General features: G+C 56.9%; 1 protein-coding gene across 10 annotated transcripts in view; it reads right to left on the reverse strand.

Annotated features, from left to right (window-relative positions):
- HDAC4 (histone deacetylase 4) overlaps positions 1-25,168 on the reverse strand; it is a 266,392-nt gene that overhangs the window by 78,214 nt on the left and 163,010 nt on the right. For all 10 annotated transcript variants that reach the window (XM_064485328.1, XM_064485331.1, XM_064485329.1 and 7 more), the window contains 2 exons: positions 21,771-22,015; positions 6,138-6,288 (listed from right to left, as the gene is read on the reverse strand). In XM_064485328.1, coding sequence (XP_064341398.1) covers positions 6,138-6,288; positions 21,771-22,015 — 396 coding nt within the window. The remainder of the gene's footprint in view (positions 1-6,137; positions 6,289-21,770; positions 22,016-25,168) is intronic.

Raw genomic sequence — 25,168 nt, forward strand, 5'->3', positions numbered from 1 at the left:
CTGTCTGTTTTTTCACATTTCATTCTGATGTGCATGAAGTGGACTTTGGTGTAAGAGACTCCACGGACACTTTGATGAATTGCTCGTAAATTGTTAACACCATTAGCGAAATATCTTTCCTGCCACCTTTATCACATTCCAGATATACCTGTCATCATTCACAGATTGAATTTCTGTCTGGCTGGAAACAGGCCTGCGTGGAAGGCAGCCTCCCCGGTGGCTGTTTCACGATGACTTCCGTGCGTCACAGACTAGGGTCCTGCGGAACGAACCCCCTGGGCACAGGCCCCTGACAGCTGCAGGGGGACCTGAACGGGGGCAACCAGGGGAGCATGGGGACAGCGCGTCAAGAAGGGTCCCTGGGACACACGGGCGTCTGTCTCAAGACTTCTCGGCACCTGAGGAAGCCGCCCATCGTCACTCGAGCAGAGATGCTGCCTGAGCTCCGGGAGTTACATGATGTTGAGTGTGTAGGGTGCGCCAGCCACAGGGCAGAGCTGCCCAGACCCGGGCTTACAGACCCCACGACACCCAGCGCAAAGGGCCCACGGGAGGAGTGACCAGACTGGGGGTGGGACATGACTGAAGGTTGCACCTCCGCTTCTGAGCACGCCTCTCGGTCCCCTCTGAGGGCACCCAGGCTGGACGTGGACACTCCTAAACACCTCTGGCCTAACTGCCTTTCCCGCCTGAAAATTACACCCTCACAGAGACACTGAAATCTGTGTGCAACGTGTGCGACCTGCAGCCACTTGGCACGCTTGAAGGGCACCCAGCCCCAGGGACAACCGAAAACCATGCAGAGGGTTGCCGTGTCTGGACACAAAGTGCCCGACAACCAGGAACTTGGGGTGGGAGGCAGGGAGCCAGGGACACAGAGGGGACACAGCGTGCGTGAGTGTGCGGGTGAGTCCAACCCCACTGCAGGGAGAACTAGGGGCAAAATGAGGGACTCTGGTGTTTCCCTCCAGGGCTGCTGGCAGGGCAGGGACCGGACGAGGTGCATGAGGAGGACCATGACCTGGACAGCCTGTCCGAGGAGCTGACCCTCAGGTCCTTCCAAAAGGACGGAAGGACTCAAGGATGCAAAGCAGGACAGGAGGCAGAGTTCTCGAGCAGGACTTGACGTTCCCCTGGGCCTCCCAGGAGACAGCACCGACGCTCTCAGGAAGTACCTGTTCCCGGGGGTCCACTTCCCTCTGCAGAGTGGCCCCCGGGGCCACGCAGAGAAACACTCCGATCCCCCTGCTTCAGCCACACCCTGGGCTCGCACCATGGGCTCCTGTCCCCAGGAGGGACAAGGACACACTCCCCAGCCCAGCAGGTGGGGCGTGTGACGGAGCCCGTGACGGGCAAGGCAGCAAGACGTGGAGGGGGCAGCTGCCGGCCGGGAGGGATGTGGGCCGGCCCCTGGCAGGGCTGAGGTCCCTCTGGGGCACCTGCCCAGGCTGTCAGGACACCATGGCCCTCGGCCAGCTCCAGGGTGAGAGGGGCACCTCACCAGGCTCTCCCTGAGTCAGAGGGAAACAAACCCAGCTCCCCGAACCCAGACTTCCGGACGCACAAGATGACCTCAATTGGAGGGACTTCAAAAGGGAAGAGGCTGATCCTTGTCCTCGGGTGCTAGCTGTACTCTCATCTCCCACCAGATCTCCCCTCGTGAAATGGAAGCTCCAGAGTCAATAAAACACCTTCAGGAAATGGACAAACGTTTCTAATTTTCACTTTAAAAAATTAATTCACGTTGATTATCAGTCACTCGTTTGACAGAGTTGACAGAGGAAGTACGAGGTACCTGCACGGAGCCAGCTGGTGGGGTCCGGGGCGAGTCAAGGACACAAAGCGCCTTCGGGCCACGGGAGGGACCAGGACACACCCTGCGTCACAGTCGCAGCCCTGCTTCTGCCAGGCTGTCGCCTCTGCGGAAGGGACGCCGCCCAGCAGGGCAGGCGATCGCTCTCACAGTCGGACGCTTCATCCTTGAACTCCGGCTCTTTGAGCCATCGTTTTAAACAAAGTGCACGACTTCCCTTACGAGATGGGCCCTGATTCCCAACCACGCTGCGCTTGTGAATGACGGTGAATGTATATAAACGGGAAAAAATATACATAGTTGTGTTAGTTCCAAACTGCTCAGAGGGTAGACTTGCCTTTCATCGGATTTTTCCTTTTAACATAAATTTTACAACAGCACATCTTGGATTCTGAAACACAGCTCATCTAAATAGAACGTAACTGATCGTCCGTTCTTGCTGAGTAAGGTGAGAGCACGAATTCCAAGAATTCACTCTTCTATCAAATTAATAGCAGTAATTGCTGTCAGTAAGTAAAAGACAAAATTATTTACAATGTTTAAATTATTTAAAATACTAAAATTATTTAAAAGGCACAGAAATGTTGATAAGTGTAACAAAACTTTTAATTAAAAATTCGAGAAGAACTTCGTTAAAAGAAAAAAACCAAGGAACTGAAAAACAGAAGCCTTGCCCTGTACCTTTAAATGCTTAAAAGCTGGAGATGCTCAATGTCATGTGTGTCGCCCGCAAGGCCCCCTATGCTGCACCTCCTGTGGGAGGACTCCGGCCAGCCCCACGCACGCAGAGCCCCAGGCATGGCGCGCCAACCGCCCAGCGCCTGTTTGCAAGACCGCGCCCTGAGGCCGAACGCCCGACCTAGCACAGTTTGTTGTTAACACCGAAGCCAGGCCGCCCAAACGCACGGACTGCGGCCACCGGGGCAGCGCTGCGACCAGCCGGGAGGGAGGCAGGGACATCCCGATGTCTCGGCTAAGGGGCTGCTCGGCAGGCAGGGCCAGAAGTGCTTCCGACCTTAAACAGGCCTGCAGCGCTTGCTGAAGTCAAGTCGTTCCAAACCTCGTGAGGCTGGAGACGTTTTTACTGGAAGTTTCTGGGAAACTCGGAGGAACTCTAGACCTGCTATACCGAGCAGCTGGTGAGTGGGGCGCCCATCAGCCCGCCGGCCCCCATCACCTAGACCTCCACCCTCTGATGAACAACCATTTCCCCGCTCCAAAGAGAAACAAGCCTAGGACACACAGAGGTCCAGGCCAGGGAGAGAGGGCGGGCGGGGGCAGGGCCCGCGTTGCAGGCCAGGCGGGTGCAGCGCAGCAGGCGCACCTGGGCTCTGCTCCCCACTCCCCACGCCGTCCTGCCCGCAGCAGAGCCCCTCCCAGGGCGCCTGTGGGGACCGGACGCTGCTGCCTGTGGGTGACTGATAAAATGGAAGGTGGCACCCACGTGGGGGACACAGGACGGAGGCCACGGAGCGGCTGGGACGCTCAGCCTCCTGACCTGGGGCAAGGGCGCCCACCTAGACCTGGTTCTCCTGCACCTCAGAGTCGTCCCTGGAGTTTTAGAAATGAAAACGAGGGCGCCCACCCTCCACGCCAGGTCAGGGCGTCAGGACAGCTGGGGGCCCCTGACACCACCTGCTGCAGGCCTGGACGTGTCCGCACCCCGGCCGCGCCCTCAGAGCAGAATGCGTGGCGGAGAGGACCAGACCGGCGGGGGGCGGAGGGGTGTGACTGTAGCTGGCCGGCTGGGCAGTGAGAGTGGTGAGTGTGACGGGCACCGTCTACCCTGCCAGCCCACCCCACCGGCACTCAAGGGCCCACGGGGCAGCGGGTGCCGCCTTCCATTTTAGCAGTCACCCCACCCCACGGGCAGCGGCATCTGGTCCTCCCAGGCGCCCGGGGAGGGCTCTGCAGTGGGCAGCCCAGACCTGCCATTCTGCTTCCCCTGACGGCCTCCGTCCTCATCCTGGAATCTCGACGGTGGGTGATCAGCGAGCCTGCGAGCTGTCTCTTGTCTAACTGTTGTGATGTGACCACGTATACCGTTCAGATTTAGTGACAACTTTCAACTGTTGGTACAAAAATTAGGTCTCCTGTGGAACAGAACCTCTCCTGACGTGCTTTCTACGTTGAAACTCTTAGAGAGTCCAAGTAAAACTATGTTTAAAGTATATTGATTATTTTAACAGCAAAATGCTGCGGTAACTAATTACAAAAGCTATTAATTTTATGTTTAGAAACAATTACTAAGAATGTACAAACAGATAAACTGAAAATGAGGATAAATTAGCTACGTACTTTTAGGAAAAATAATATTCTCTTTCAAAGGAATCATTTATAAAATGTACAAGATAATAGAGACATAATACAGATTAATTACACTCTATCCTGACTGAGCTAAGACTGACAAATGCGGCGGCATTAGGACTGAGTCTCTGCTGTTCCCAAGGCACCGTTAGGAGAGGGACCGGGCAGAGGGCAGAGGGGAGGAAGACCCTGGAGACACACCACACCCACAAGGGGCTCGACTCCTAAGCACAAAGAGAACGACTCCAAACCAAGAAGAAGGAAGACGTCTCAGCAGAAGAGCGGGCAGGAAGCCTGAACAAGGGCCTCCCAGGAAGGGCAGCAGCACGGGGAACCTGGCCGAGGCGCCCTGCGCTCGGGGACGCGCTGCAGCCCCAGGGCGGAGACGAAAGTGCCGCCGGCAGCGAGTGCCGGGGGGACGCCGGCAGCGGGGACTCTCAGGAGCGGCACAACCGCCCTGGGAACCGCCCGCCAGGGCGCCCCGCGCGCCGGCCGCGCCTCCTCACGCCCGCCCCGCCTGCTCCAGAGCCGCGCCCGGGGCTGCAGCATCACCTGCAGGAGCTCCGACCAGAAGCCACCCCACACCCACCGACCAGAGGGGACGAACCCCCTCGGGGGCCACACGCAGCAGGACAGTGGACGAGCCGCACACCGGGAGGACAGGCTTCACAGCACGACGCCGGGTGGAGGAACCAAAGTGTGAAAACCCATGTGAGGACGAGTTGGCTCACGTCAAGGTGAAAAGCAAAGTTACCCTTGGTGTCGGGGTGTCAGCGGTCAGGTGGCATGGCCTCCGGGCACGGGGGCCTGGAGGCGGCTCCTGCCCTGGCCCGGGCGCTCTGCTGGGTGGCGGCTACACAGGGATGTGCACACTGGAGACCGTGTGCTTTCTGCATGTGGGGCACACCCCAATAAAAAAGATTCGTAAGCCATCTCAAATAACAGACCTACAAAAATCTTCAGTACGTCCTAAGCTGTATCTCATGCACATAAAGGTGAAAATTTAAACAGAGGCGTGTTAAAATGACTCGTACGGGTGGCACCATTCTCAGTAGTCGAGGATAAAGGGTTTGAGGCTTTTGAGGTTAATATGTGTTGGTAAAATGTGCAGAAACGTCTATTTTTACACCTGAGCATTAAAAGAGTAAATTGCTCTATAGTCAGGCCATCACGTCCTGGCTTATTCTCAGCATTAATGGGGAACAAGTGAGTTCACTGAGCTGAGGGCTTTGGTGGAAACTGTAGAGCCTGGGGGTGTGGGCGCGAGCTCACCCCGATCACGTCCCGGGTGTATCACTGGGAGGAGCAAACTGTCGAAACAAAGAGGCCCAGGGACACGGGAGGGACGCCGCAGCCTCCGGGAGACGGGCGGTGCTGGACCCACCCTCCCCAGGCACCGTGCGAGCCCCGCTCTTTGTCCGGCGGCTGCGCGGGAAGCACAGGCGGCTGCGGCCTCTGCCCGGGCAGACACGGGACATTCTGTGCAGCTTTTGAAGGGGGAACAGTATGCAGAAGAGCCTCCGGCTTGGGTCAGGCCAGGGGTCTCCCGGCAGGTAACAGACCACGCTGGTCTTCACACGAGCGCAGCCACTGTGGAAAGCAAAACCTAGGGTCAAAGGGCATGTATATAACCCAAATGTGGGTCATTGCGTCTCCATTCAGTGGTCCTACAAGCTAATAACACCGGGCAGACGCTCCCAAAACAGGACTTTGAAAAAGTTAGGGTTAAAGTTAGGATCTGAACTCACAGCTGAAGATCAGATGCTTCTGGGACGCCTCATGGTTTTTAGCATCTTTTAAGTCCACTAGGAGCTGCTGAATAGTCTTTCAAAGGCTTAAGTCAAACCACAAGTCGCACCAAGTGCCCCTGCAGCCCCCACACGAAGGCAAAGCCGGACTAGCACTGAAGCTGGGGCACTGCACACAGCCCCGCGGGGGTGCCCCGGGGAGCCCAGGCGCCCTGTCCCCACCCTGCTGTGCCCATCACGGCCCCCCACACCCCTGCCCACACACTCACTCTCTTTTCCTTTCTCCTTGTTCTTGAGCTGCTGCAGCTTCTGCTCCCGGTGCTGCTTCTCCAGCTCCTGCTCCTGGCGGTGTCGCTCCAGCTTCCGCTGATGCTCCAGCAGCTCCTGCTGGTGCTTCATGGCCAGCAGCTCCTGCTGTTGCTGCGAGCAGGGAAGGAGGAGACAGAGAGTCAGGGCCTCGCTCCCAACGGGAACCCTGGGCAGACACACACATGAAGGCCAGCAGGGATCAGCCTCCGCGCTCCCCGGCCCGGCCAGCATCTCTAAGGAGAGGGTGCTGTGGTCCGTGCAGGAAGCAGGGCTGCTCCAGGAAGTCTCCGAACCACAGGATGCTGACCATGAAAATGAGAGGCTGAGCTGCTGGAGGAAAACACACGCGAAGACGTTCGCAGTCTCATGAGCTGGGAATGTCTTTCTGAGGCGCCATGTAACCACTCTGAAAACTGCTTGGCCCTCACCCACCAGGACCCACAAACCCCACTCCCAGGAAGGACCCGTGCAAAGCCCTGTGTGGGCCTGTGCCGGGCACTGTGCTCGCGACAGCCCCGCCTGACGCACCTCAGATGCCCCCCGGACGTCAGCACCGCAGCAGAAGTGCGTGTCTGGACGCTAGAGACCCACCTCGCCAAGAAAAAGAAGAAACCGCAGGTGCCTGGAAACACACGATGGGCACAAAACAAGCAAAAAAGCCCCATGCTGACGGGGTGGTGGGGGGCAGACAGGTCAGATCCCGAGGAGCCCACTGACCCGAAGTCCTGCAGCACGAAGCATAAAGCGTGACACTCTGAAGAGGAGACCCAGGCGCCGAGTGGCCGGTGGGTCAGGGCCTCGGCCTGAAGGGCTCCCCACCCAGGACGCTGCAGGTGCCTCTCACGGCCTCCCCTCCTCTTCTCCAGCTGTTCTATGAGGACAGCATTGTGCCCTGAGAGAAGATGAAGGGGCTCAGGGGTGAAGGATGAGGGACACAGGGCACACCGCTGCCCAGGGCTCCCCAAGGGGCAGGTGGGGAGGCTGCCCAGCTTTCGAAGGGTCCCCTGCACCCAAGAAAACAGTCTACACGGAGACACACGAGCCATCTATGTGAGCGTGTGTGTGTGCACGCGTGTGCACGCGTGTGCCAGCAGCCTGGGAGCGGGCAGTGTGTATCCAGGAACATTTCCAAACTCTCGTCCCTGGAAGCAGAGCCGGGCCGGCACCAGGCTCCTGCTGTGCCCACCTCCAGCTCCTAGGTCACTGCCTGGAGCCACCTCACTGCCGGGGAGGGTCCGGGCTGCAGGCGAGGCCCGGGCAGAGCCTCTCCCCAGCCAAGGGACCGCAGGGAGAGGAGCGAGCAGCCCCCACCACAGGCCACCCCTGGCTGCCTGGCCCCCCTCCCCTGACCGCCTTCCGCCATCTCCACAGTCTGGAAGTTGCCCAGGTTCTGCCAACAGCTAGAGCAGCACGGAAAGTAAGGAAACAGGACTTCAGTGTGTGAATAACGCCATTCGCATCTTTTTCTTTTTTTTCAGATTCTACGTATGACTGACGTCGTATGGTGCAGCTCACAGACACAGGAAACAAACTTACTGTCGCCAAGGGAAGCGGGCAGGAAGGGATACACCGGGAGCTAGAGGCCTGCAGGGGTAACTACAGTATGTAAAACAGACGAACAGCAAGGTCCCACCGCGTGGCCCAGGGAGCTATTCTCAACGTCCTGTAGTAACTTACAGCGAAAGAGACCATGAACAAGAACGTGTACGGACACATATGACTGAGACATTGCGCTGCACCCCAGAAAGTGACCCGACACTGTACGCTGCCTAGACGTCACACAGTAAATTCAAAATAAAAAATAAACACGCCCCCCAAAAAGGAGACAGGATTCCAGACAGCTGAGCGCTCCTTCCTATTAAAGATGCAACGCCACCCTCTCATCTGTGACTTGGGTTGGGTCTCGATCACGTTACACTGAAAACGTTAAAGAAAAAACCATCAATTGAGAAAACGCGGAAGGTGCAAGGTCTCCCCTTTCACTCTCTAAACAAAGCCCACGGCGCCGGCGTGGCCGCACTGCCTGGGGAAAACGCCGTCCAGCCAGACCCGAGAAGAGGCCGTCCATGACAATGAATGAGCATCTGACAAAGGCTGGTGCGGGCGGGGCTGAGGTGCAGGTCCACACACCCAACCCGCGGGCGGCGTGCCCCGCCGGACCTGCCCTGCGGCCTCCCAGGGACCCCCTCGCGGCCCCGCCAGCCCACCTGGGCCGCCTCCACAGTCAGCACAGCCGGCCGCCCGGCCGCCCGGCCTCCAGGCCCTGCTGCAGCGGGAGCCAGCACAGCCCCACAGGACGGAGCCTGGGGGGTGGGTCACACCTGTGGCCACCCCTGTGCTGGCACACACAGCAGGACTGCAGCCCCGTCCACAAACGCCGCCACCTCCTGCCTTTCGCCAAGGGTTCCCTTCTCCAGCCGGGACCATGGGGGCAGAACGGCCAGCGAGGCATTGTAGCTCAGCCCCAAAACAGCCCAGGGGGGGGGTGGGGAGAGGCGTGCGTCCGCTGGTGCCCAGGACAGCAGGCAGCACAAAGGTGTGTGTCCAGACCCTACCCAGCAGCACCCACCCGCCATGGGAGACGCTGGGGGACCCAGGTGCCCAGGACTGAGGGCCAGGTGCCCATAGACCATATCGTGCAGCAGTGTGCGGGGGAGGGGCCACCAGCAATGGGCACCCCGCTCAGCACCCACCTGAGGGGTCCTGGGTGTCACTTCTAAGAACTTTCTATGGAAAAGTTACTACCTTCCAAACAGCTGGTTTACAGGAACTGGGGGATAGGAAGGACGTTCCACAGGGCTTTCTGGGTAGCTGAACCCCAAGAGTAAATCTCCAAACTGGCTTCTGAATTCTGCAGGGACTGTGGCCAGCAGACAATACCATTTGGTGTGACCTGAGCAGGGCCTCGGCCCCTTCAAACTGGCATCACTGTCGTGTCTGGAAGACCAGCTCAAGGACTTTGCCAATAATTTCAAAACAGTGAGTTTTCTTATCTTTTAAGAGGAAAACCAAATTGCACCCTGGGGACAAGAGAGTGAGAGAAGTGGGGATAAAACGTGTCCCTTGTCATTTGTCTCGTTCCAAGAGCCGCACCGTGGACGGCTCCGCTCACTCCCCCGCGGATCAGGGCCCCACACCCAGGAAGGCACTCAGGCAGAAGAAACGTTTGTCGATCAGAATGAATTCAGAGACTGCTGCCCAAGGGCCCCACGGCTGCATCCATGGTAAAAGCCTTCACCGGGTGTCACCGGGCCAACGCCAGCGGCTCTGGGATCCCCTGCACTGCCAGTTCTCGGAGACGGACAACTCAGGGCTTCCTGGTGTCACTCAGGTCAGGAGCCCCCATGTGTCGTGAACAACAGATCTTGCTGTGAAGGGCAGGGCCTCTGGGTGTCACCTACACCCCAGTCGCCTACCTCGAGCCCCAGTTCCCTTTTAACCGCTCCCTCGTCATTTCATGTGTAAACGAGGTGCGGGCAGACATTCACTTAAGAGAGCCTCACAGTATTTACCTTTCAGCCAGGACCCAGAAGGAAAGTGCGATTTTTCAATTATCATTACAAAGAGACTGGAAACAACCACCCAGATACTGGTGATTAACCTTCACAGGACGACAAAACTCCCAGGAAAACAATACTGTCCTGGAGTTTTCGTGAAAGTAGCAATTAGCAAGGACGCCTTTGATGCCCCAAGTGCCCCGCGGCATCACGGCGACATCGTCTTACGTTACACAGACGCGACACGTTGCTGGATTGCAGATGACAACCCGCGTGCTACAGTCCACAGAACAGAAGGCAGTGAGGACACACGCTCCCTCACAAGGTCTCAATGCCTTCCAGGCCTGACTCTCGACCTCTGACGGAGAGACTCCACACTCCGGAAAATGAGGGAGGGCTGCAAGGCAAGGGACGCCCGCCGGTCCCAGGTGACGCGTCCTCGGTCGGCCCCAGGGGAGTGAGTGCGCACCACTCCATGCAGGGCTCAGGCCACAGAAAATGAGACCTCGAGCTGTGCTGATGTCAGTCTTGGGCAAAGTCCTCAGAGCTCTCTGCAATGAGCACCTCACTAGCGCGCGAGGGTCAGGACTGTTCCGTGGAGGGAGGACTGTTCTGCAGACTGAAAAACTATCACGAGCAATTTAAAATAGGATATATGTCTACTACCTAGTTTTTCTAAGGGAAAAAAAAACAAAAATAACAGATCATATTCATCTAACCAAGAGTAATATTGAATTTACTTTCAAGCCAACACTGGGCTCAGAATCAAAATTCAGATCCCCAGAACTCAGCTTCTCTGATTCTGGCTTCGGAATTTAATGACAAATGTTCAAGTGGAAACCCAACCAGATTTTTACCTTAAAAAGTGAACTAAAATAAAACCCTGCCCTGCTGAAGGGCAGCCCCGGGGACGGCTACCCACCCACTGGCCAGGGGACGAGAGAGGCCTCCCGGCCCCCAGCCGGCCAGCACCTCTCCTCAGTCCTGAGGGCAGTGACCCACAGTGGCAAGCTGGCAGCAGTCAAGTGCGATGAAGTCACAGAGCACCACCGCGCTTAATCAGGACAGGGCTTGCTTACGGCGCTGCTCAAAGACCGACCCCCCAGGCCCCAGGATGCTACGGATACGCACTGCTGACATTACGGCCGTTAAGAAGTCCAGTTGCCCAGGCAGGGTGCCTTGGAAGCTGCGTCCCCACGAGACAGTGGAGGGTTGTCTGCCTTTGCAGGGAGTCCTGGCTCCTCCCCTCCTCGGGCTCACAGCTGCCTGGAGACACTTTCCCTGGGGGCTCCAGGTGGACCAAAGACCCAGACGGCGTCTGACCCCCATCTTCTCTCTGCAGTCGGCTTAGGTGTCTAAGCAAGCCCGGGAGGGTCCTGGGCCGGACCAGAGGCAGCGTATTTAACAACAAGAGCCAGTGAGGAGGAAGAAGAAGAAACCACATCGCCAGTCAATGCAAGGCAAGGTTTTCTTTGTGGAACAAACTTCTGCAGCTGTGACCTTGGGAAAGACACAAAAAGCCCTAGGAACCACAGGCAGGCTGCAGTGCAGACAGCGCCACCAAAGGCGAGTCGGCACCTTACAGAGCACGGCGCTCTCGTGCTCCAGAACGTCAGGCGGCAAAGGAAAAGCAGGGCCCAGCACGACACCTGGGGTGGCCAGCAGTGCCCCCGGACGGCAGTCACACAAGGCCATCCGCCTGCCCAGAAGCCACCTCCTAGAAACCCAAGGTGCCGGGTTTATGAGCCATTCCTGACTGCAAACGTGTTAATCAGGCACAGACAGGCTCAGGGCTGACGCAGCACGTGGCCACGAGCTGTCCCAGGTCGCAGGTCCCAGGGCTACAACCACCTCCGTGCGTCCTGCAGGCGTACTAACAGTTGCCTCAGGTGACCCAGAAGCCGGGGCCCCAGACAACACCCATTCAGCTCCTGGGATGGGTGACAGAGGAACCACCACAGCCCGGCCCCAGCGCCATAAAACCAGGCTCCCTTTCAATCTTACCTTTTTTCCTACTAGGAAAAGTGTTCCACTTTCAACTAAACAGCTCGTAAAACCCTACCCTGTCCATGGAGACAGCACAGGGCACACTAAAATTATTTTGGGCGCGCGCACACACACGTTGAGCCTTACCAGTAAAAAAGGACATGCAAATTAAAAGCATGGAAATAGGTTTTATTTTTCACCCCTTAGGCTGGAGATGCCCCATGAGGCTCGGGGAAGGGAAGGTCTGTGCTGAATTTGCCTCTGGAGGAGGCGTGAACTCTGCCGGAGGGCACCGCGGCAAGATGCTTTAAAATGTGTAAAATGCACAGTGTTTTCTCACACGAAGGGATTTTTTTCTGAGAAAATAACTGCAAGTGTCCCAAACCTACACCAAGGATGACACTGCAGTCTGGTTCTCGGGCAGGAACCGTGGAAAAGGGGCCCCCACCTCTGGGACGGCACCTGCTGGCAAATGGGTCAGGACGGGTTGCCGCGTCACTGCGCTGGTGTGGAAAGGGTGCCACGGCCCCAGAGGCACGGGGTGCAGCCAACTCCGGCCACTTTGGAGGCACCGTGGGGGTGCCGGCTGATGTCGGGAATGTGGGGGGCCCCGCCAGCTCCCAGCTGGGCATCCCCGGGCTCTGTCCCGGCAGACCACGGGGTCCTGGTGCCGGCGGGACAGGGTCTGTCTAAAACAGCTCCCAGAAGCACATCCTCAGACTGAAGACACGTATTTTCTCTCTATGGTGGAGTCCCAGTCACAGCAAAGACCCCCAAGTAACTATGAAAAATTGACAAAAAGCCACCGCTGGGCTGAAAGTTTCGTTAACAAGTGTAAGAAGGGCTGGTGAGAACAGCTGATCAGAACAGGTAAGTCCTGGGGTGGGGGTAGGGGAAGCGTGTGCTGCAGAAGGAGTCTGACAGGCCAGGCGTACCCCGGTGTGTGAGGGGGTCAGTCCTGCATTCGGGGCCTCCCCACACCTGCCCTGTGGTTCCTCGCCAGGCCTGGGGCACGCCAGCAACAGCCACGCCCCCTCTGCATACACGTCTGAGTCTGCCCTCTGCACAACCTTCCCAGAGGCATTAGTGCCCAAGTGCAAGAGATAAGCTTCCAGAAGCCCAGAGGGACCCCAAGCCCTGACACTCGGAGAGAACAATGTGCGTCGAGGACGTGCCTCCCCAGGGCATTCCTGCGGGAGGGGACCCCCTGTGCTTAGTCACCCCCAAATTTGGTCTCTTAGCGGTTTAGAGGTGGTTCACGGCTCCAGCTCACTTCTGCCTTTCTTGTTAGAAACACAACAGAATGGCTCATGGTTAAATTAGAGGTCAACCACTTCTGGGTTCAACTTAACCATCAGATCCACCCTCAAAGGTCCATATTCTAGAACCGCCCAAAGACAGACCTGCCTGCCGCCCTGGCTCCGGAGCACGGTGAACGTCAGAGAATCACACGGCGCTCGTTAACTTCCCCCCGGACGGGAGCGTCTGACACGCGGCACGCGGGTACTCTCACAAAGACAGGGCCAACCTGGTTCTCATCCATTTGATTTGTTTTTAGACACTTGAGCACTTTATATACATATGTCAAATCAGCTACGTAACTAAGAGGAAAGTCGGGGTTCAGGGGGTCCCCAGTGCAGGCATGTGGCCGGCCAGGGGAAGGGCAGCAGCAGTGGCGCCCTGGTTCTGGACGAGTCTCTCCTGTACTTGCAGGGTGACGGTGCTATGGAGAAGGACGCTGGTGCACGCACAGAGGGTCTAACAACAGAGCCACGTGGTGAGGGCTGTGCCTGCAAGACGACACCACCTGTTTCAGGTGCTCTGTGGGGATACACAACCGTGACGACCCAGACCCCTGAAATTTATCATGAAACCCACACTGAACATGGCTGGGCTGGTCCAGACAGACGTTGTGTGATGCACCCAGAGTAGTCGAATTCATAGAGACAGAAGGCTGAATGCTGGGGGCCAGGGCTGGGGAGGGAGTCGGGAGTGAGTATTTATTGGGACAGAGCTTCACTTTGAGAATGAAAAAATTCTAGACACGGATGTCGGTGACAATGGCACAACGGTGTGAATGTACTTAATGTCACAGAGCTGGACACTTAGAGGTGTAAACGTTAGGTTCTGTATATTTACTGCAATAAAACCATGAGTCAGGGGTTTAGTGGCTCCTGGAAGAGGTAAACACGGAGCCACCACGTGGCCCGGCCACTCCACTCCCAGGCGTGCACCAGAAGAGCGGAAAAGAGGCTCGAACCAAACTCGTGCCCTCACGGTCACTGCAGCACCTGCACAGGCACCACAAGGTGGAAAGACCCACACATCCACCAAGAGATGAACAGACAAACAAGCTGGGCCACATGCACACAATGGAGCACTCGGCCCTGGAGAGGAAGCCAGCGCTGACACGCACCACGGTGCAGAAGAACCTCGAGAAAGTTACGCCAAGTGAAAGAAGCCGGACGCAAAAACAACACACTGAGATTCCGTTCACATGAAGTCTCCCAGACGGGCAAGTCCCGGGGCAGGAGGCCGGGCCGTTCAGGGCTGCTCGGCGGTGCAGGGACTCCTCCCGGGTGAGGAACACGTTGTTAGAGGCAGGTGGGGTGACGGCTGCACAATACTGTAAATGTGCTAAATGTCACTGAATCGTACACTTAAAAATGGCCAAATGATGAATTTATATTACGTGACTTTTACCACAATTTAAAAAAGATGACTTAAGTTAAAATCATGCATTTTCCATAAAGAAAAGGAGGGGAGGGCAGCCACTTCTCTCCGGGCTCCGCCAGGTGGGAGTGAGCGCAGGCGCAGGGCCAGCCATTCGCGGAAGCCCGGGATGCGGATGGGGACGAAGGCGGAGCCTCGGCCACCCTCCTGCCCCTTCCGGCATCGGGAGGGAGCATCCCCAGCTGCGAAGGAAGCAGGGAAACTCAGGGGTGGTGACAGCGACCACAGTCCCGACGAGCACTGGGAGCCGGAAGAGTGGTGCCCAGCACCGCACCCGCAGACCACCGCTTCCCCGTGGGGAGGCCGGTCTCTGCATGCGGGCCTGGGAAGGCCTTCCGTCCCTGGAGAGCCACCTGCTCTTGTTTACTATCTGAGTCGCAGTGAGGCTGCTGGACTCAGCACCGCAGGAAACACAGTCACTGGCCCGGAGAAGGTGCGCCCACACAGCCCTGAGGGGGGCCCGGGGCTCTGCCCAGCACCCCAGTGCCAGAGCCAGCCTTCAGGGAGGCCGCACCCCCGGCCACACCCCAGGCCAGCCTTGCCACACTCACAGCCATGCCTGTGGTCCTGGCAGGACGCCGCACCCATGTGCTGTCACCGGCAGCTTTTTGAGATCTCAGTGTGGTTACGGATGTCCTAGTCCACGCAGCTAAACAGCTGTAACCTGCAGGGGACACCACCGTCTGCCTAGAGAACACAGCATCACCGATCACAAACGCCTCAAGACTAACAGGAAAATCCTATGCACGGGCTACAAATGATAATGAAACAAGAGCTTCACACTGACAGTAGAAAAGGCAAAAATAAAATGAAACACATTCTATTCATTAAAAAAAAATTACGTGAAATACCCAAGAATGATTAGACATAAAATCCACAGGTCTCACACGAGGAAAGCAGAACAGGTCTTTTCATAAGGACAGAAGCCTCAGAGCACAGACCACGCTCCTGGATTAGAACGTTTATATCAGAAAGTTGCTGGTAGACCTCCTGCTAATTTATTGACTCGCTGCAACTTTGGTAAGTTCGCAGACAACATTTGGGGGGCTTTATGAGAAATGATTCTGGGGTTCACCCAGGACAACAGAAGTCCACCTGGAGGCAGGTTGAGGGAAATGTAAAGTGAGAATAACGTGTGGATGGGCCCCGCACGACCGGACACTGAGACGCAGGGAAAGGCTCCTGCCTGCGCGGAGCAGAGAGGCCCAGAGACAGACTCGGCTGGGAAAACAAGTCCGCGCTGCTGACGGACAGAGGTGGCACTTTTCACTGTCTGGAAACACATTTTGCTTCATGCCCGAGGGCAGGCCAAGTAGGTAACTATTAGATTATAAACACAACTAATAGCCAAATGGCAAGATATGACGGACGCTGAAATAATGCCCTTAATTTATGAAGAACGCTCATGTACCAATGAGAAAGAGACCAGCACTGCAACAGGAAAACAGCACAGGAAATGGTAATTAGTAGAAAAAATGCAAAAAGGCAATCAGCACGTAGAAATCTGGGTGACCACACTCAAGGACATGCAGACACCATGTGGGACAGAATCAAACGCAATGTGAACAAGTCTGACTTGTTCGTCCCTGCTCAGCCACTCGGCGGTCTGCGGGCAGTGCAGGGGCGAGGCCGGGGTCACCCCGGCCCGGGCCAGACCGCGGGAGGGATGAGGGGGCCCGGGCAGCCCCGGCCCGGGTCAGTAAGTGCCGCCGTTACTGCTCTCAGCCCCTGCGCGTGTGTGTGCAAGTGAGAGAGACAGACAGGTGCACACTCAGGACTAGTGTAGCTTTTGGAGAGAAACACGATGACAGGTAACAAAGGCCTTGGAGAAGGACTCATCTGGGGTCTGCAACACCACTTCTATTTTATTAAGACAAATGCATGTGGTCCACACACACAAGGACGCTCAAAACAGATGGAAACCTGGATATGACCTTGATGTCCAGCCACTCAACCATCAGTGGTTATTTAAATTCATCACGGCTCACTGTAAGACCATGAAACCATTAAAACCACACTTCTGAAGCATATGTGATGGTAAAGGGAAATGTTAACAATACGCTAAATAAAAACCGCATATCAGTATAACCCCAATTCCATACAACTATCGACACACACACAACGTACACAATTTAAGATTACAAGAATACACTCCAAACGTAACAGCCTCCTTAGCTAACAGGACTGGAGTCACATTTCCCTTGTAATTTCCAGTTACTCAATAATTAACATTAAGGACTTTGCGATCAGAAAGAGACCAGGAGGAAAGCGGTCCCCGTGAAAACGACTGTCTGGAGGCAAAGGCTGCTGCTCCCTCCCTGCCGGGCAGGCGCCGGGCACCCTCAGCCCCGGGCCTCCTCCTCCTTGTCCCGTGATGCTTGGGCCATTCACCTAGACAGGTGTCCTCTGGGGGTGCAGGGGGCCCTGGGGGAGATCTGAGGATGCTGTCAGCCGGCGGCTGAAGAGGAGGCCAGACGTCGGGGTGAGCATGGCCGAGTGAACACGCTTTCACCCCTGCTCCTCTCCAAAACCCACTGAGAGGAACTACTTTTTAAGAGACACAAATTCACAAGAACAAAGGCTGCAGGCAGGGCTGGAGAGCAGGTGTGTCCTCAGCACTCGGGACGATGCAGAGCAAAGGGCAAAGGAATCGCCCCGAACAGAGAAGACTGCGGCTGCCACCTGGAAGCTCTGGGGGTGGCTCCCAGACACCAGGGTCGACATCCCATGTCTGCTCAGTGTTCACAGAACTTCCCATCAGTGAAGGGAATGTCTAATTCATTCCCAATACAATATTACAAGCGCTTGCAAAGCAGCAAAAGCCACATGTTTATAAGAACATCACTGCCGTGGATGGAAGGGAAGGGATGGCAGGCTGGAACCCAGAACAAGGTGGCCGAGGAGTCCTGGCTTGCACGGGGGCGCTCCCCACAGCAAGAAGGGCTGACAGGTTTCTCAGACTGTGGGGCCGGGTTTGCATCAGGCACAGGGAACTAAGCCAATGGTGAGGGAGGAGACGACAGACTCAGGGAAAGCCGACAGCTGTATCAGGAAGGTCACGCGGTCACTGCGTGGCATAAGCAACAGCCCCCCCCCCATGAAGGTGGAGCCCCTGAAGGGCTCTTTAACTAGGAGGCGGCTCAGTGTGGGGGCACCACAAAGATGCAGCGGGTGCATGGAGGGGGGGAGGTGAGAAAGCCAAGTCTTCCACCAAGTGGGAAGTCACCGCAAGGGACCCAGGACTCAGGGACCAAGCTGGCCGTGGAGACACAGGGAGCACGTGCCAGCACAGACCTGTGGCCTGGGAAGCTGGGTGGGGGGCAGCGAGGGCAGGTTCTCTGTGTTGACACACTACCTTTCTATTAGATACATTAGAAACACAAATTTCTCTGATGAAAGTTTTTAAAAGTTAAATATAGCACAACAAACGCCCAAAGCGGCAAATCTCGGTAATGTTACATTTGCCAGATGATCAGCTACGCTCTCCCAGGTGATGAAGCGGCCAACAATTTTCTGAACACAAGCACCTGCCAACACCCAGTGGCACCACACTCTCAGCCCTTGGCCTTGGTGACCAGGCTCCCTGGGCCCCGCTCCGGGGAGAAGAGAACCCACAGTGCGGGACAGAGCGAGGACGGAGCAGGGACGGAGCGGGGACGGGGCCCCTGAATCACGACCAACAAGGAAATTGTCTTGTACAAGCGTGACACTGAGTGTGGAAACCTCACGGGAGACCTTCTGCACCCAAGGTTAACAACTGAAGTTCCATTTCAAAAACGATTCCCTTTTTAATTATAAAATCCTATTCAAATTCACTGATGATTTAACGACACTAATTAGATTGTGCGCTCAAGAAATCTGTCTGACAAATACCACTGCCAACTGTCACAAACAGCACCACGGCCTACGAGGAGGGCCTAAATCGTCACAGCAGCGCGGGCAGAGGGAACGCCAGATCACACAGTTTAAACGGCTTCAGACTGAAGATCTCCACTGCAAATGGAAAAACAAACAAATGATTAAACTGCGGAGAACACGGAACCTGGAGGCGCTCCCTGCGCTGCTGAGAACCAGCCCAGAGCCAGGTTCCGGGGCTCCCATCGCCTCCTGGGGCGTCCGGCCGGCGAGTGGGGGGGGGGCACGCCCGACATGAGGAGCCCCCACCCGCCAGGCTGCGAGGCACCAGGTGCTGTCGGGAGGACTCGGGGTTGGGGGCGCTCTCCTCCATCTCCGAAGAGGTGGCACAACTCGTGAAGCACCAGCTGAGGAGGGAACCGGCCGCGGAGGCCAGGCCCAGAGGGCAGAGGCCGGACCGCGGGAAGCCGGGTCTCACCCAGAGGCGGTGGCAGCACCAGAGCGTCTGGATGTTTGCTGCTTCCTGGTGCTGCCTCTGCTGACCCCTCACGTACCTGGGGTTTGTTTATTTCTCTTTTTTTTCCTTGTAAAACCTGCAGGTTCAACTCATACATACACGAGAATGTCAACAATGAGCATCTTCCTTAATCCCAGGAGCACAAAAATCCACCCCGGCAAGTTTGCCGCGATCCCGCCATCACATGCTGTCCGAGGACAAGTGTGCGGGGAGTGGAAGCGGGGAAAAGTGCAAACCAGCACGCGGCCCGGTCCCTTCGTCACCCAGGCGCCGCGCTGGGCCGCGGCGCGCAGAGGCGGGGGCCGCACGCAGAGCGGGTGGCAAGCGCGCCACCAGGTCGGGGCAGGTGGATGGCGACCTCGGGGACACACGGTGCTCTCCTCGGAGGCCAAGAGCAGAGACGGGCCCCGCCGGTCGCCATGGGGCCGGGAAAAGGGGACCCATCCGAGAGGACCGGGAAGAGCCAGCCCGCAGCCATCACTCGGGCTTCTGAGAGGACATAAAGACACAGGCCTGTGACGGCAGATCTTCAAAAACATGCTGAGAAGTAGCTCTACCCCACGTGGGCCGGCAAGGTCACAGGACGTGAGGGAGCCCAGGGCTTGTTTTTTAAATCGTTGTTTGGGAGGCACAGAAATGAGAGGCTGCAACCTCCAGGACAAAATGAGACCGCAGCCTGCGCGGGCGGAGCCTGTGGGGGCGGAGCCTGTGGGGGCGGAGCCTGCGGGGGCGGAGCCTGCGGGGGCAGTAGCACCCTGTGGGGGCGGTGCTTGGGGAGGCGGTGCCTGCGGGAGGCGGTGCTTGCGGGGGAGGTAGCAGCCTGCCGGGTCGGGAAGGGGCGGCAGCCTGCGGGGGCTCTCGCCGGTGCTGAAAGGCAGATACCTGGGTTGACTCCCGCTGCCAGGACCATGGCCCGGGCCGCCTGGGGCTTCCCCACCACCGTCCTGAAAAGTGGGTGCTGCCAAACACGCCTCGGGTGGGGCTGGCCTGGCGCCTGGACCGCTGTCCCCCCTGCACCTCAGAGCAGCAACCACTAGCAAGGTGCAGGCCTCCCCACCGGCGGGCGAGGTCCAGGGCACACCAGCGTCCCCGCAGGGCCTCCCTCTAGTCCCAACAGCCACGAAGGGCCCTCAACCGCTCCACCCCAAACCCCAGAGTGCTTATTTGAAAAGTAGAGGACCACGTGGCTGCTGGAGGCCAGTCTCCATGGAGACCGGTGACCTCTGATAGGCAGGAGCACTTGCCTGCTCAGGATTCTAAAGGCAAAACGATGGGGGCTGGACTTCCAGCCGCTCTGGAAAGTGTTCCCTCCTTGGTTTGTCCAACGTCGACCTCAGAAGCCGCACGGAGTAGAGGGGAAGCAGCAGAGGCAGCAACAACCCGACACCAACAAAACCCAGAGGAACAATCAAACCCGCCAAGACCCAGGGCCTCGGGGCAGCTCCCCCCTGGCACCAGGGGGCAAAGACCGTCTGGGTGTGGCTGACACCTGAAGAAGCCAAGGCCTGGCTGAGTGACATCCACCCATGGGCCATGCTGGTCTCCATGGAAAGGGCATTGCAGAAGAACTGGGGAACATGAGGGCATGGCCTTTCAATTCTCCACATCCCTGCTGCCCAACCCATAAGTGGCCTCGAACCACATGTGGTCACAGGGCACCTGAAACGCTGTGGGGCCAGGCGGAGACGTGCTCTCCATGTCTCATCTGCAATGGTGCACCAAAGTTGACGACAAACACAAGTGTTTCTATGCATTTTGAGTGAAAACAATTTTAGAAGTAGGAGCTTAAGTAAAATGTCTTCACATTAATTTAACTTTGGCAGCCAGGCTCCCAGCAGCCCCCAAAGATCCCTGCCCCCTGGTCACCCCTTGCCTGGGCCCCTCTGGGAGGGCTGATCTATGAGACAGTAGAATAAGGCAGGAGGGGGTGTCACTTCTCAGATTAGGCAAGAAGACACGGAGGCCTCCTTCTTGGCCCCTTGGATCTTGGCATCTGGGATGTTCACTTTGGGGAAGCTGCTGTTAGAGGCCCAGGTGGTGAGGACCCATGGCCTCCTCCCTATGCCCACGCAGGTGAGCTTGGGAGTGGCCCTGCAGCCCCAGCACCCTTCAGATGAGACCGCAGCCGTGACCGGCAGCTTGACTGCACCTCTTGAGAGATCCTGAGACATAACCACCAGGAAGGCAGCTCCCGGACCCGACCCAGGGATGCAACCAGACAGCACACGTGTGTTTTTTTCAGTAGCTAGGTTTTCAGGTAATTTGTTACCTAGCGATAACATAACTTACACAGCCAGTTTCTTCTGGTGTCTTAAGGTGGCTACAGAAAATGTAAAATCACCTATGTAACTGTAATATATACCTGCTTAATTCCATTGGACATCGTTGCCCTGCACGGTCCTAAATACAGTGAGAGCGTGCTGTGATCACAGACGTCGTAAGTGGTCCCTCAACTGCGTAACATGACTTTGCTATGCATCCCCAGTATGTGTTTCTTTTAAAATCTGGGATCAGATTATATACATGCAGAGAGTGAGTGTTCCCCAAAAGATCTACGTTAGTTTTTTCTTATTCCATTTAAATTAAAAGAAAATATTACTGTCTTTCTCTGACTATGAAAAGTCAGTAGGAAAAATGGAGAGAAGACAGACAAATCCCAAGAAGACAGTGAAGATGATGCATAAACACACCACCCAGAGATGATCACCGTTAATATTCTGGTGTTTCTTCTTGCTGGTAATGTTTCCATTTATGGACAAATCTTATATTTGTGGATGAAATGCTACTTTCAGTGTGTTTCTACACCGTGACTTTTAAATGCTGTTTCCCACTAAAGGCCACATGGGCCACAATTCACTCAGCCAGCGCCCGTGCTGGACATGCAGGTGTCTAGTGACTGGTGTTAACGGCACAGCAAGGAATGTCCTGGGACTGAATCTCAGCCCTCCGGCTGGTCCTCTGGGCCGATCCTCAGCCACGGGACAGCGCAGCCGGCGGCCACTTACTTTGATGTGCTCGTGGAGCTGGGCCTCGTGCTGCCGGGACAGCTGCTCGTGCTGCCTCTGGAACTCAGCGATGAGGATCTGCCTCTGGAGCTGCTGCTTCTGCTTCAGGGCCAGGAGCTCCTGCTGCAGCTGCTGCTCCCGGAGCGCAGGCTCCGCCACGGGCAGTGGGAACTGGTGGTCCAGGCGCAGGTCCATGGGCACCGCCGGGGGGGCCACCGGCAAAGGCAGAGCCGAGGCCACATCCACTGCAGGAGAGAACACAGCAGAGAAGTGCCGGTCACTGCAGCGGCCTGGCCCCCAGCCCCATCGCTGCCTTCCAAAGAGCCACTGCAACCATCGGGGCCCGTATGCAGAAGGCAACCGTACGTCTGGGATGCCTTGTCCCCTGCTCCTGCCCCACAGACTCAAAGGGCAGGACTCGGAGGCCGTCGAGGGGTCCAGCCCTCAGGGCCAAAGGCTGGGAGGTGGGACCAGGGCACCCACTCCTGCACCCTTCCCTCCTTGCGGGGAGGCCCTCTCTCTCAGGGGACCTCGCTGCAGCCCAGTGGCCTTTTCTGACATCTTTTTTGAAAGTCAACAAAGAGAAAAAGCAAGAAAAGGTCTCCAAAGAGCCCCAACATCCGTATGCGGAGAAGCAAACCGCCTTTTTCTTCTCCCTGCCATGCAGCCACTGAGAGCCGTGTGCGGGGACCACAGAGCAGCCTGTGCCCTGAAGTGGTCCAGGCAGATGCCCAGGACGGGGAGCGCTTCTCCACGGGGAGGCAAGCACCCTCTGGAGAACGCATTTACCGACTGCGGCCAACGAAAGGCCCCGGCCTGCCCGCACCAGCTGGCGCAGCAGGCCTGTGCGTCCACAGCTCGCTAAAAGATGGGTTTCTCCGCCGCACCAGCGGACTGCCAACAGAGCTGCAAGTGTTCTGACTGGAAGCAGAAGCGGAGTCAACCTTAACGCTTCCAAACCAACACCAAATTGAAGTGAGAAAGTGAATGCAGAAGGAAAGTCTTAAATTGTGGGTGTCGCAACATAACCCAAAGGGAGTCATCCTTTTTGACAGGTTTGCATCTGAAAAGCACGGGCGGGTGGCAGGCACTGGCTGTGAGCTGAGGTGACAAGGTGACGAGGTGACGGCACCTCCCAGATCAAGCCTCCTGTAGTCCTCCCCCGGGCAGGGGAGCGCCCCCGGGCTCTGCTCGCCCAGCACAGAGGCCCATGGCTGGGCGTAAATCTTAGTGCTCCCCAGGCAGCATGCTCTGGGCTCACTCCTTCATCAGCCGACTCGCACCAGACCCGGGCGCCGGAGACGGGGGCCCAGGTGGGTCCCGGACTCAACAGACAAGGGCCGCCAAGGACCAGTTCCTTACCTTCAGAGCCATCGCCACCTGGCACGGTCTCATCCCAGCGTCTCTGCCCAGACTCCCTGCAGGTCAGGCCTCGTTACGCACCTGACCTTGTCCCAGGGTCACCCTGAGTGACCAAGGCCCGGGGACCCGGCACCCAGAAGTAACCCAGTTTCTGAGGAGGTCTGTGCTCTGCAGCTCACAGATTCTGGTGAAACGGTCGTAAGAGGACCCGCCCCTGGGAACAGGGCAGTCCTGTGGTCACTGCCCAAGCAGCAGGTCCACACTGGCCATCCCTGTGAAGCAAGGTGGGGAGAGGCTCGGCTCTGGCAGGAGCCCTAGGTTCTAACCCCTGAGCTGATTCCTCGAGCCCTGGTGTCCTCGACTGAAACGCGGCCTGGTACCTGCAGGGCAGGGCGCACCCTGGCGGAGGGGAGGGTGCTGCTGGGGCCAGAGCAGGGCCCTGGCTCCACAACTGGAGTCACCATCTCCCCGCCTCAGGACCAAGCCCCGGCTCCCACCTGAGCCCCCAGCCTGGGCTAGGCTGGCAGAGGCCCCCAGGAAGGCTTGGACCCTGGCTGCAGGGCGTGGGGACAAACTTTCACTTTCAGTCATTTCAAAAATTATCTAATTCTCCTCTTTGAAGCCCCAACAAGGCCGGGACAAACACCAGCTGACTTTTCTCTTCCGCTTCTTCCCCCAAATCTCGGAAGTGCCACCCTAACTTTGTAAGTGAACTTATTTTTTTCTAGTTGGGGGTCAGGCTTGATGCATTAAAAGGTTCTTATTTGACATTTATGCAAGAAAAATCACAAAGAAACGGTTTGTGAGCAGGACCAGGGAACGGGGGTAAGCTATCCCACCCCCACCCCCACCCCACACAAGACTGGAATTTATTAGTTTCCTTTCTTTTCTTTTTATGAGCATTTTTAATATGAAATACGGCACAACAGAAAAACTGTTTAAACACCACCAGTTTTATAAAACCTCAACATCTCTCCTCATTTGCTTCAGACTTTCTTTCAAGGACTCGACCATCATGGAGGGCAGGGAGGAGAGCTCAGGAAACAGGCCTGGAGGGAAGAGAAAAGTGACTTGACGTCTGGAAGGAAACCGGCTTCCCCGTTTTCTCTCTCCAGGGGGCATATGTCATCGCGCTTGCACCAGGGACAGCCCTGAGCTTCCTGAGAAACGTCGTCACCGTGAGTGACCAGGTCTCCCGGGCCCCTCTGTGTCCCCCGATGCCCTCAGAAAGGTCTCCTCCATTAACCGCGGACCTGCCCGGCACGGTGACAGGTGCGTTGCTCAGCAGACGTCCGCGGGTTAGTCGGCCTTTGTTCTCTAATGATAAACTCGACTTTGTCTTTCTGGATAAACACACAGTCACTGATGGAGTCATCCTGAGACCGTTTTATTGAGCACGTTTGGGTCTGTGCTCGGAGGTCAGACTGGCGACTTGGCCCTCACTCTGCTTGCCTGGTCAGGTAGCGATCTTTTAGCTTAATAGCCAGAGATAATTAATGAGATAATCATACTGCCCTGCATTTCCTAAGTGGTATCATCTCGTTTGGCCCAAGGCGGGGTGGTCAGGTGTGACCCACACCTGCGAGACGTGCCCAGGTGACCTAAGACATCACGTAGGAATAAGGCCGTCCCTAAGACTCGGAGCACCAGACCCGCCCATTTTTCCATACCACCCCCCCAGTTCTAATTTTTCACAGACGGGGTCGGGAGGACCATCAGAAACGTCCAGGAGTTAACCTCTTTAAAAACTGAACATAAAACAACTCCTAAGGGAGCCTTTTTACCAACTTCAAAAATACGAGGGGTCAAACGTCTCCACACATGTGTTCAGATACTGAAGAGACGTGCAGGGCCTCCCGCTCTGTGCCGGGCGCTTGGGGGCAGCTCCCCACCCAGCCTGTAGCAGGCCCCCTGGGAACCCGGAGAGCAGAGGGCAGGGGGCTGATGGAAGCCTGGGGAAGGGTCTGCACAGAGGCTGCATCTCTGAGACAGGAGGGGCAGGTGAGCCGGGACCCACGGGTCCGGGCATCAGTGGA

The sequence above is a fragment of the Camelus dromedarius genome, chromosome 4 (assembly GCF_036321535.1).
Source record: "Camelus dromedarius isolate mCamDro1 chromosome 4, mCamDro1.pat, whole genome shotgun sequence".
Taxonomy (NCBI): Eukaryota; Metazoa; Chordata; class Mammalia; order Artiodactyla; family Camelidae; genus Camelus; species Camelus dromedarius.